General features: G+C 42.4%; 1 protein-coding gene across 1 annotated transcript in view; it reads left to right on the top strand.

The window, feature by feature from the left end:
- Positions 1-7348: 7348 nt before the first annotated feature.
- celf4 (CUGBP, Elav-like family member 4) overlaps positions 7349-13383 on the top strand; it is a 124662-nt gene continuing 118627 nt past the window's right edge. Inside the window, exon 1 of the mRNA XM_037678588.1 lies at positions 7349-8052. Within this exon, the coding sequence (XP_037534516.1) occupies positions 7785-8052 (268 nt within the window). The 5' untranslated portion in view covers positions 7349-7784. The remainder of the gene's footprint in view (positions 8053-13383) is intronic.

Below are 13383 nucleotides of genomic sequence, written 5' to 3'. Positions count from 1 at the left end.
GTTTTTAAGCTAATTTCAGCTGTTTTCAGATAAATTCAAGTTTTTCGAGGTAATTCTGCTACTTTCAGCTTAATTGACTTCTTTTTACTAATTTCAACTTGTTATGCTCCTTTCTGCTGATTTGTCCTAGTTTTGATTTTTTTCAGCTACTATATTTAGCTGTTTTAGCTAATTTTAGCTTTTTCAGCTATTTCCACATTTTTTGCACTAATTTTAAGTTTTTCTGCCTAATTCAGCAAAAACTGTGCTCTGTCCACTCTCTACTGGTAATTTAAGTTTTATTGTGCTTTTGTGGCTACTTTTCAGATTTTTTTTTTTTTTCTAATTTCAGCTTTTCAGGTAATTTCCACTTTTTTATGCTCATTTCTGCTTCTTTCCGTAAACGAGTGCTTTCTGATTTTTCAGTTACCTTATTAGCATTTTTATCTAAATTCAACTGTTTTAAGATTAATTCTAGTTTTTTATGCTAATGTCTTCAGCTTTCAGCCTAATTAATCTCTTTCTGTTAATTTCAGCTTCTTATACTCCTTTCAGCTTATTTCTGCTAATTGCAGCTTTTTTCCTGCTATTTCAGCTACGATGTAGCTATAAATTAGGCTTGTTTGTCCATTTCAGCTATATTTCAGCATGTTTTTAGCTAATTTTAGCTGTTTTTCAGCAAGTTCCATTCAAACTGCATTTTTGCAGGAAATTCAGCTCCTCTAGTTGATATTGCATAAGATGACGCCTAGAATTATTTTCAGGATGTAACCAAAACAGCTGTAATGCCATTTATCAGCGTAAGATGATCTCAGTTTAAAACGCTGATGTGAAATGTGGGGGCGACAAGCATTCTTTTAATAGGTTTTTAAATGTTTTATAAATGTTCTGCTGTTCTTGTCAGTGGAGTCCAAAACTATGGCCACACAATGTGGACTGGAGGTGGTTTACATCACAGCTAAAATTCAGGTCAAGCCCTCAGAGTATCATCACTGCACACCAACAAAGCCCAGGGTCAAAGGTCATCCCACATGGTGACCTCTGTGAAATGGTTCTGTTGTAGTGGAAATAGGATTTTGATGCAGCATAACTCACACAGGGACCAGACGTTAGAACCATTCTCTCTTTTTTGTTGTTGTTTTGTTTTGTTTTTTGACTGAATGAGCAGAGGATTTGTGAAATCTGACAACAACAACAAAAAATGTTTCCTTGTGGCACAGAAAGTTCAGCGGATTAGGTTTAATTCTACACCAGATCTCTGAGTGTGTGGGTGCTGAAACTGGATTTGTAGGTGGGCAGCACAAGCGAGCGTACGTGTGATGCTGCAGAGAAGCTGCTGATTGTCAAGAGGTTCGTGTTTTCAGGCCAGCCGCTCTGTCAAGGAGAGGAGCTGTCAGCACGGCTGATCTGTGCAGCTGGCATTCAGCGCAGGCAGAGAGGCCTACCCATGTCAAATGTCACAGCACTAATCTCCTTCCAGTGCAGGCCAGGTAGAGCTGCGGGGGCAAGACACAGACACAGCTCATTGCACCACAGAATGAGGTTTTTGGAAGACTCTGCAATTCACAAATCTACTGGACTTTTATGTTAAAGCTAGCCGTAAGCTCTTTTTGAAAATGTTGTTTATAACAAACCTTTTTGTGAACACAAAGAAAAGAGACTGTGAGCGGTGGTAGCACCATCAAACCTCGGCTGAGTTAAAGTATGACATTTGTGTGTGGACATAAACAAAACAAAGGTGAAGAATGTGTTTAATTTAAAAATTAGGTTAAATATAATTTGGATTTGGAAATCTGCGTTTCCTAGAAAAACTGATGAGTGCCGGATGGCTTTGATGAACTCTATTGAAGAAACAAATAGAGGTAAATCAAAGAAATAAGAAGCCAAAAAAGCTAAAAGTAGCTACAAGTTAAAAGAAGCCATAAAAAGGCTAAACTAAAGTGTAAAAAGGATTAGCTGCAGGCGTCTTTTTAAGTCTTTGCAGGCATCAGGACACGGCCTACAGCCAGACACACGACTTAACACACACACAAGCAAATACATTATCACAAACCTTTTGCCTTTCAGTAGTGGGTGGGGAAAAACTAATTTTAAGAGACGAATGTATTATTAAACGTATTGTTGACTCGGTTTATCTCTCTAAATATATTGTAGACAATGTGCCTCCTCCCATCCCAGCTTTAACAAATGTATCAATACAAAATAAAAATGTAGGACTGGGCAAACAAAAGTGTTAGCACTTGTTTAAATCCTTTTGAAAAATCTTCATGCTACAAACACACACAATATGAAAGACACTCCGTATAATTTCCATGCCTCAGCATGTGCATATTTAAAAACACTGCAGTAATTCTGTTTCTGGCACATCCTTACCAATCTCCAACAAACTGGCACTAATAAATGTCAAAGAGAACCTTCCTGCCCTCCTTGTCCCTTTAGACTTTCAAAGCATTTAGTCACGCGCCCGCCATTCTCTTATCTTTTTGTGCTCTGCCTCCTAAATTACTGGGAGGTGATCTACAGTCTGGATGTCCCAAGGCTAAAGGAGATTTAGAACTTTGTCCCACATGAAGGAGAGGTGAGAAAAGACATTACTATGCAGAATAGGTAATATTGAAAAACGCCCGAGCACTTTAGGGTGTCTTATGCAGATTATCAATCTATTTGTGTAACTTGGCTACCCAGAATTTCATTTCCCTTTTCATTTATTTGCCCTGCTGCAACCGTTTACAGTGCTGAAACTGAAAATTGGAGCCGTGACGAGAAAGCAAGCAATATTCCCGGGGAAAATAGGCTTCCCTTGCTTCACAATTGTAAAGGTTCATTTGGAGAGACATGGGAGGGGATGAAGTGACCTCTTTTTGAAGAGCTCAAAGGGGTGTTTTGAGAAGTGCAGCAAGTGCATATAAGATCACCTGTGCCTTATTTAAAGAGCTGAACAGTAAAATTAGTATTTGTTTGTTTCCTTGGAAGTATTTAAATGTTTTCACATCAGGTCTTATAGCGCACGTCTAAATCCAGCACCATGGACAGTGATTGCTCTCTGTCAGCTCGCAGGTACCTGTAAAGTGAACGGGCTCCTACATATTCATACATTTTATTACTAAAATTTTAATCTTACGTGCGGAAAACTAATTGAAACAAATTGTTCAGACCTGTTGAAGTGGTGCTCTGTGGCAAAGTTATTAAAAGCTATGCCCTGATGCATGCTCAATAATCCTGGTAGATAAATCTAACAAGGTTAAGTCCGGTCCTCTGGATGGATTCTTCTTGGTTGAAACGTTTCGTCTTTTATCCAAAAGACTTCTTCAGTCTGAGGAGCTGCATCAAACTCAGTCTCATATCTTATGAAAAGCTAATATCTTATAATTAGAGTTTATTTCTTATCAAACTGATGGGCTAATGGTTCATCCCAACATGGGCAAGACTAAAGAGGATGGCTGCCATCTTAAAACAACGCTCAAAAATGTCTTGGCAGTTTATGTGAACATTGTTGTAAAAATGTCCAGGCACAGTCGATTCATAAAGTCCTGTGGGGCACAGCTCAAAACAAATAATGTGAATTATCTAATTATTGTTTTGTGTTATGTTTTGTAAGTTTTTCAACTAAATGAATAATTTTATATGGCATTTAAAATATTTATGGGTGATACTAACACTGGATATAACATTAGTTACCTACAGGGTTTAATAACAGAAAAAGACACAAAGGCAGACGTACAAGTAAACAATAAAAACTTTATTAAAATAAACTGTCAAGGCAACCAAACTAGCAATGCAAATAAAAAACAGAAATGAATGAAGATCAATTAACATAAACACAGGAAAATAGAGGAAATCATGATAAATGGACTGTATTTATTTAGTGCTTTTCTATCTTATTAAGATACTCAAAGCACTTTACAATCTGTGTCCTCATTTACCCATTCATACAGCTCTATACTAGATCTCTACAAAGCTAATCTGAACCTGTGGAGACTAATCAGAGCTTTAAATCACATTTATACACTGATGGGACACACATTGGAGGAAATGAGGGGTTCAGTGTCTTGCCCAGGGACACGTCATCATGTGACTGCTGGTGGAATTGAACCCCCAACTCTCCCATTGGAGGACGACTGCTCTAACCATTCTTCCACAGTGGCCCTGTGAAGCAAACAACATGATAATACCCAGACACAATGAGACCCGGGAGTTTGCTCAGAGGAACGATGACTGTATTGAAACACCTGAGCTAACGAGCAGATAGGAGAACAGGTGTGAGAGGAGAGCTAAAAGCCAGAATGTTAAGGGTAATTAACATAATGTTAAAATTCCTGTTAAAAGTAGCAAAACACTAGATAATAGTTAAAAACTAAATGTTAGTCTAAATGTAACAGGTTAAATGCTAGCTAAAAGCTAGAAGTAACAAAATGCTAAGTTAAATATATTGATTGTTCAGATCTTTTCCACAGAATCACGCGTCAAACAGTCTGAACTATCCATTCAAATAATATTGAGCCAATTTAGGATCAACTTGATTTAGACACAGTTACACCTGAATTTACATAAACAGGCTAAACAGATGTGTGAGCTCAACAACAAAAAATAAAGTGCCACGCTGCCTCACAGGTAAGTCATGTCAGGAGGCAGACTGTGAGCAAACCACACCTTACATAATCACCATCATGGCAGCAGGACCCGGTGAGCATAATCACAATGATTTGTGTCCTCCCGTTTCCTTCTTGTATTAAAAAATATTGCTAGAGGTAAGTCAGGCGTGAGCGCAGGCAGGACCGCTGTGCTGCTGGCCCCGGGGGAAGGCTTGGAGAGCAGAGCACAGCGTCACGCCAAGGGAGAAAGCCAAGCACCCCTCACGCCACCCCCACCAAACCCCAGGAGCTGTTCTGTCTCGGTCACGCCGTGAGAATGGGATGACATTAGAGGAGCCATTTAGCTGGCACATGAGCAGAAAGTGGAAAGGGGTGCTGTGGCACCGTTAGTATTTTGTTACCTAATGATTAGCTAATGTCCTTATAGTGGGTGGGGTGATGGGGAAATGAGGTGAAAACATTAGTCCTTAGAGTTTCATTAATGTGCAGGAGCCATGTTGCCAAAGTATTTTGGCCCCTCTGTGTGGTCATGGCGGTCCCCCAGGGGCCAGACCTGACCCTACTTTGTTCAGCAGCAAGTCCTCAGTCATCTGCTGTTAAAATGACATTCATCAGGTTGGCCTCAAACTGGATCAGCACTCCTCCTAACCATTTATAAACAGGACACCAGCTGGGCCCCCACCCCCACCCCCCCTCTTGGGAGCAGAGATAAAGAAAATGGACTGACTCCCAAAGGGAATAAACCAGAACCACCAAAGATCTTAAACAGGTTGTGCTATTTACCAAACATTTAAAAGTGCTTTGTCCTTATACTGGCTACACATTTTTGTGTTTGTAACTTGAGCTTTTTCCCAGTTTAGGCTTTAAAATTGCAATTTGTTGTGAGTGCAGGATGTGATGCTCCCCCTCACAGCGAGCTCACCCTGCTGTGAACTGCTTTAGAGACAGAGATCCCTGTAGTTTGGACTATAAGACTAAAAATGATGTTTTTGTCTCATAAAGATCATCCTCTCCTGGAGCACTCTGATAAGAGCAGAGCAGAAATCTCTCTTTCGAACTAATGTAACAATTACAAAACCTACATTTCCTTGACATATTGCCCACAGCCCTTCATGTAAGAATTTTCCAGCAAGATTATCTTATGATGAAAACTGGCAAAGATATAGATATTTTTGGTCAAAAATAAAAAGAATGCTATGTGCAATCTCACACAGTATCACAGGATTTCACATCTAGAGTATGTATTATGAATGATTCAGCTACTACCAGATTGAATGTAAGATCAATATATGTGAATTTCACTGAACTATAGACGTTTTTGTGTTATGTCAATAAACTGTGGTAACCTTTTTGAATTGAGATACCAAAAGCTAACAGATTGAAGATGTACATGATTACTCTGAAGGTTTCGTCAAGATCTGACCGGTATTTTGTTAATAGACAGAGCTGACTGCTAATAATTAATGGCAACATTTTCTACAAATATCATGTGAAATCTAAAAGAGCTTAAAATGCATACAGGAGGTCAGTCTCAGCTACTACCACACCAAACATGAGGTCAGGATCTGTGACGCTGGCAGAGTTATAGGCATTTCTTTCAGATCAAGTCATTGTGGAAGCCATCTTAAACTGTGTAGAGCAAAAGTTAATCCGTTTTAGAACTGCATTTAACGTAATTTAATTGAAGTCCGTACAGTTATTCATGAAATATTTTACTAACAGGCAAACACACACAGGCAGGGGCAAAAACTAGGTAGCTTCCAGTGGCAGGAGATCACAAAGGTTCAGTTCATCACATAGAGACAAATCTGTGTTGGCTGCAGCTCTTATGACAAGACTGTTCAACAACAACTAAATAAACTGTAAAGATTATGACCATTTGATAAGCAAGGAATCACTGATGAAGAATCTGAACAGATTGTGAATGAAAATAATGTATTAACAAGGAGAACAACTGCTTCTCAGAGTCTGCACTTAAAGGCTAATTGTTGTTTTATTATTAATAATGTGTATTTATTGAGCTATTTTTCTTTCGGTACTTCTCCCCATTATGTATCTGTTTCAGAGGAAGACCTCTGGGTTGTGGGAGCTCCAGACTTCCTTGCATGGCTTCTCCTCTGCACGCCGCTCGGCGGTGCTCACAGACCTCTTCTCTGCCGGAGGATCAAGTCAGCTGCTCCTCGTGACTCGGAGAAGACGACAAAGGAAGATAATAAATCCCCAACTAAACATCGAATTAAAAGCAAATAACACGTTTCTTCTCGGGAGCAACAAAAATAAATGCAGCCTAATGAACCCTGCAGCCAAATCCTCCATCCAGATTCTCATTCAGCGCCGCTGCCGCGTTTCAGCACCGCGGAGCTGTCCACCGTCCGGAGAGCAGCTGCTGTGCGCAGCTGGAATCAGAGGAACCTCGAGCTCTTTGAACACATACATTCTACATGTCGGGTTGTTTATGTGCATATTAGGTGTAAACATGTCAGGTAAACATGTCAGGGCTCTGAGCAGAGAACAATCGTTTCGTGAACGCGCAGTTATTTCGCTCTGAGTTGGAGCACAAAGGACCGTGTTCTCTATATCTCTCTATTTATAGACCCTCTCCCCCCCGATGGACTGTACCACCCCATCCTGCTATAAGACAGTAAGGGGGGTAGAAAAAAAGTCTGGTGGGTTCAAAGAGCCCCTGTTTATTAGAAACACCCCCGCAGCTCAGGTGAGGATTGGACCCGTCCTGTCCGTTTAAACCGAGAAGACACCCATACCGAGTCCTCAATGCAAAAAAATAAAAGGGGTGCCAAGAAGCTGGGACGGAGGAACGTGGGTGTAAATAGACAGTGAACGCTGTTGCTCTCTCTCTCTTTTACTCTCTCTCTTCTCTCCCTCCCTCCCCCTTCCTCTTTCCCTCTGTGTCTGTCTCTCTTTTATGAAATCAATGAACGAGTTATTGAGGAGGACATAAATATAAGGAATCAAAGCCTCCATCGGGACCAGCGCCTTTTTTATACGTGTCTTTGCCAAACGCTACATGTGTTTTCCAATCAGTGTACATACTGGCTGTGATAGGACGAGAGAGGAGCATCTTTGGCACGGCTTGGTGGTCTCGGAGACAAATCTTCATCCTTGTTTGTTTCTTTTCCTTTTATCAAAACGATTCTCCATCATCCGCCGCTGCCGTCTCCATCCCAACTCAGTGGCAGGCAGCTCCGACGAAAGATGGCAACTTTAACCAACGGGCAGGTGGACGGCACCGTGCACGGTGTCGTGTCCGTCAGCACGAACGGGCTCGTGAACGGATTAAGCCACGGCAGCCCGGTGGGATGTCCGGCCACCATACCCATGAAGGACCACGATGCCATCAAGCTCTTCATCGGCCAGATCCCACGCAACCTGGACGAGAAGGACCTCCGGCCCCTGTTCGAGGAGTTTGGCAAGATCTACGAGCTCACCGTGCTCAAAGACCGCTTCACGGGCATGCACAAAGGTGGGTTCAACACCCCCCCCCCCCCCCCCATCCCATCCCATCCCCATCCTCCTCATCACTGTCAACTATGGCTCCACTTTATTTCTGTCTCAAAATGATTATTGTTGCATGAGTGCACTAATGGCGAGCTGTGACTTTTTATTTTATTGCAGCAGAATAAGAAGAATTGTTTTTATTGGACTTGAGCAAAGAGTCACGACGTGCGTGAGCGGGACGTTGTGTTTGATGAACAGCAGCACCGATAACACACTGCTGCCTGTTACACAGTCGGTGTGTGTGTGTGGAGAGAGTGGGTGCACGTGCGTACAAACGTGCAACAGCCCTTGTGAATGTTTGGGCCAATGAGGACAAACTGTACTTTAAATGTTTTATCATATGTGGCTGCTACAGCGAGTAACTCATCCTCCATGAGTTGTTACGTTTCTGCAATTCCTTTGAAACTTTCTGTTCGTTTACGAGCTTTTCTTTAGTTTCATCAAACTTTTCTTCTTATTCAAATTAAAGCCGTTTGTTAAGTCTTTAAGCGTTGGTGTGGCCTTGAAGGAGCAGCCTACAACAAAAGGATGGTGGTTACGTTTAAGAATCCTTACACAACTCAACATATTCCAGGTCAAGAATGTTCAGCATAGATTATTTACTGCTTAACCCATTAATAAAAAATACACACACACACACACACACACACACACTCTGATAAGCCCTTTTTGCTCCATGTCAACACTGTTTGACATCCACCATTAGGAAATGATTATGAAACGCAAACAGTTGCAAAGGGTGGAGACTGACTGCAGGCATGGAAAGGAACCAAAGAGATGTTAGTAAGATGTGTATAGTGTGGGTGTGTGTGTGTGTGTGGGGGGGGGGGGGGGGGGGGGGCAGTATTTTTTATTAATAGTCCAGCTGTAGTAGAGACTCCCTCTTGGATGGTTAATCACCAATGGTCCCAGAACTCCAGGCACAGCTCGCCAACTGATTCTAAGAACTGTCTTCCCTCCCTGCAATATACGGTCCCAGCTTTCCAGGTTGGGGCCCCCACTTTCATTAGCGAGCCCCCGCTGTTAGCTGGGGGGCACTCTACTCCTTTTCGGCTTTTACCGCCCCGCTTGGCTCACTGCGAGCTGTTTGAAGGCCGTGCTCCTCTCCCTTCGCGACACTTTCCTTCCTGAGGTAATCTTCGTCGAACAGATCCAAATTAGCAGTAAAAGACAGCACGGGCCACAAATAACAGGCAAAGTGACTCAGTGTGCGCGCCGCTGTCGTGGCAGGTTTTATTGAAGGCTTCGCGGCATAATGTAAAACAAGCAGAGTACGGGTTTGAGAGCGAAGGAGTAAGCACACTTCATCTTTCATTTATATCTCGTAAAATCAAACTCCCTCAGTTTTACGTTCAAACGCGGTCATTTTGACGATGCTTCTCATTTAAAACTCGTTCTTTCTCAGTTGTCTGTGTGAGGTTTTTACTCCGACCCCTTCTCGCTGGTGTTTCAGGCTGTTCTTTAAAGCCCTGCTCTGGAGCAGAGATAGTCAAACTGAGGGCATGGTGACCCTTTAACGTGTGACATGCTCCAGTGGACTGAAGTCTATAGAACTGCCCACCAGAAAACTCACCTTATACTTCTTCCGTCTTTGTTCTCCTTTTCATCAACTCAGCTTGACACACTTCTTTCCTTCTCTTCTCCTGCTTTTGTCTTTACTTTGTGCACTAATGTGCTCAGTGACAGCACCCTGTTTTCTTTGTGATGGGTGTGGTGGTGTACCACCACAGCTTCAACCAGAGATTGCAGATGATTGACTCATTTCCTTCACTGATTCAGGCCTTTTTTTTTCCCAAGTTGTTAGAAATGTAATTTCCTCAAAGGTGCACACTGTTGTATTCATTTACGTTAACCCTTAAATAGCATGGCACTTTAATAAAAGAGAGTTTCTAGCTCAATAATGCAAAACCTTTTCTGCTAAGGCAGGAAATAAAAAGCCCTCATCCTTTTCTGCTTCACATCAACACGCTAAAAGAATAACCTTTGCAGTGATAATGCTGCCTCTGAAGAAAACAGACCCCTATTATAGCCGCCGTCAACTGTGCATGCGATACTATTGCCATAACCCTTCCCATAATGACTCCATGTATCACTAGTAATCTAGTCTTTAGGATGGTGTCTTGAAACGGGGGATGGAGGGAGGCTCAGGGCAGAGAGGGGGTGCTCAGCAGAGCTTGATAGCGGGTGCCAGGACACCAGCAGGGTCTACATTCCTTCCAATGATTTTATTCCTCTCCCCTCTGCGACCAAGCCATGCTAATAGAGGCCATCTATAATGGTCACTGGCTGCTGCTGCTGCCGCCGAGCACAAATGGGGGGCTGAGAGGCACGGCCAGCACAAAGAGCCAGCTCTTCCTCCCCGCTCTGGCAACGCAGCACGGGAGGTGGGGATCTGTTCAAGATGAGCAGGTATACATATGATTGCTGGCACTATTTATAAACTGGGTTTTATGTGGTAATCACTGCAGCAATTGAGCTTTGATGATATGGAGATGACATTTAATAAGTGATGGTACTGTTTACTGTTATTGTGCCTTTTATGTAGGTTGTGCTCCGAGTAGAACACTTAAAATCTTTTTATTTTTAAATTAACCAAATCCAACTACTACCACGACTCGTGTATTATTTTAGAGGTTTCATTCGATGGTCATTTGATGCGAGTGATGGATTTGTTAGGAAAAGCTCTCGCCATAGGCTCAGACACTCAAAGTACTTAGAGTTGATCAAAGTCAGGTGTTACAATTTCATTAAGAGTTAAGACAAATTGTCCGTTTTGTCCTGACAGGTGACAGAAACTAACCATATCCTCAGGTTTCTGCTCTCTGAACGTCTTCGTCCTGAAAAAAAGAGCTTTTTGTTCCATGAAGTTCTTTTTAACTGCTTCACTCAATAAAAATGTAGTTATCTGAAATATATTTTTGTACTCGTTTATCTTTTGGTACAAGTGAAATAAAACAAGTAGAGATGCGGGCTAATGACCATCGCAGTCTTGTTTAAATTCGTCCACACTACAGATGGCTTATGCTACAGATGGGGGCTATAATCTGTGCGGGTCATAAAAGGAGTTATGGTCGTCGCTGAACACCTTAGTGTTGATATTTCAGCCTCTTTCACTGAAACGTGTCAGGGAAGGAGGTGGAGAAGAGAGTCTTTGGGCACACTGTGTTCTCCGAGGCCAGGAAGTCACGATGCCAAAAACATGAAGGACTCGTGCTGCGGTTGTTACAGGCGATTAGATGTTACAGGTTGCTGTCTGTGCGAAACAAAAAAAGAGGGATAGAGGGAAAAGGAAAGGGAGTCGAACCCGATATTGAACAAAGAAAGAGGACGTGGGCGTGTTTCTCCGTCCTGCAGGTCTGCGTTAATGCAGCATGTTTTTGGGCCAAAAATTTCACTCGAGTTGCATCATCCTCTCTGTGGGATCCTCCTCTCTCCTCCTCTCCCGTTTGGCTTGGGATGCCTCTGTGAGTGATTGTGTGTGTTAATGTGCTCTTTCTCTGCCTGGCCCAGAAAGCTCAGCTGAGTTCAGAACGCACGCTCAGGCCTCACGTTGTGACCTGCTTCCACAAAGATGGATTGATTTTGAGCATTTTTTGTCAGAGGGAGAAAGGCAACACGTGTCATGGAGGACTTTGCCAAACACCCCCGACCACCGCCGTACATACGGCTCCCGCCACCCAGGTTCTGTCTGTGACCAGAACTGCCAAGCAACAAGAAGTAAGCAAGAGGTGGAGACACAGCAGGAGATCATTTGTGAGGTGGAGCGTTGTTGAGGTTTACGCTGCCTCTGTTGTCCTTTATATTATGAGACGTTTGTTTGCAGGGGGGCTGGCTGATGGCCGAGCACAGAGCCAGTTTGTCACAGTGAGGGATGGCTTAACCAAGCAGCAAAAAGGAAGAAGAAGAAGAGTGCTCCTGGAGCTGCTGTAAGGATTAGCATGCTAACAGCAGGTGTGGAGTTATGTGGCCTGTCAGGGAGGTGGAGCCCTCTGGCTCCTCTGACCTCAGCGCTCCTCTCATTAAAACCACTGACCTTTACAGACACACAGAGATGCAAAGGGACGCCTGTTTCTGTTCATCTCGTTTCTCTGCCTAACGAGCGATTGGAAGTGATTAACATAGATTTAGCATTCAAACTGAAAGTCATGCACACGTATATCAATCCGTATGACCTCATAGTTCAGAGTGATGTCTACTGAGCCATGTCTGCTGAGAACAAATGGGGTTTAAACATTACTACTTAGTCAAATGGCATTTTCTTTACAGGGAATGTTAGTGTCATAAGTTAAAGCATTCGGTTGAGTTATTATTAGTCCTGTTAGTGTTGTGTTTATGTGTCACAGCTGATGGAAGTGGTGACGCATTGTTCAAGACTGAACTGGTCAGAGGCTCATCCCACAAACCTTCAGTAAATAAATTGAAAATCGTATTTGATTTCCATTTAGGCGACACGTTGGTTCAGCTGGTAGAGCTGTTGCCTCTCACTGAGAAGGTCGCAAGATCAAATCCCAGCCAGGATCTCCACAGGGTGGAGTTTGCATGTTCTCTCGGTGCATGCGTGGGTTTTCGCTGGGTATTTTGGTTTCCTTCAACAAACCAAAAACATGCATGTTGGGCTGATTGGTAACTATAATATTGTTCCTAAGTGTGAGTGAGAGAGAGAATGGTTGTTTGTCTCTATGTGTCCCTGTGATGGACTGGAGACCTGTCCAGGGTGTCCCCCACACAGTGGTAGCTGGATATGGGCACCAGTGACTCCCTACACCCAAAACGGAAGAAGCAGATAAAGATGATAGATGGATTTCCATTTTAAATGTGTTCCTTTTTAAGCTGAATTTAAATTTACAGTTTTCCACTGAACGTTTTATTTTGTCATTTTGATGCTGATGGTGGCAGAATAAAACATTATCATTCTGCTGCACTATATACAAAAAAAGCTAACACAAAGCATTCCCCCCAAAAAAAAATATTTAAAGGCTTAAAACAGATCTGGAAAAAGTTGCGAGCAGAGTGAAAAAGCTTTTTTGTGTTTTAGCATAGTTAAATAGCCCAGAGCAGGGTTAGAATATACCCTTAAATGTTTCATCAACGTTTGACTTTTTGCCTTTTGACTTCCATAAAAAGACTCAGATGTTTTGAAAATGTGTGTTCTAATGTTGCTTCCATATTGTTGTTCTCTCTGCCCCAATGCACCAATACTTTAATGAAGAAAAGACATACGTATATATCTAAAAATTAAAATAAAGATGGATGGATGGATGGATGGATGGATGGATGGATGGATGGATGGATGGAT

This window comes from Nematolebias whitei, chromosome 7 (assembly GCF_014905685.2).
Source record: "Nematolebias whitei isolate Nwh7 chromosome 7, NemWhi1, whole genome shotgun sequence".
Lineage (NCBI taxonomy): Eukaryota > Metazoa > Chordata > Actinopteri > Cyprinodontiformes > Rivulidae > Nematolebias > Nematolebias whitei.
Note: the sequence above shows the minus strand (reverse complement) of the source record. Positions and strands in the feature narration are given on the sequence as shown.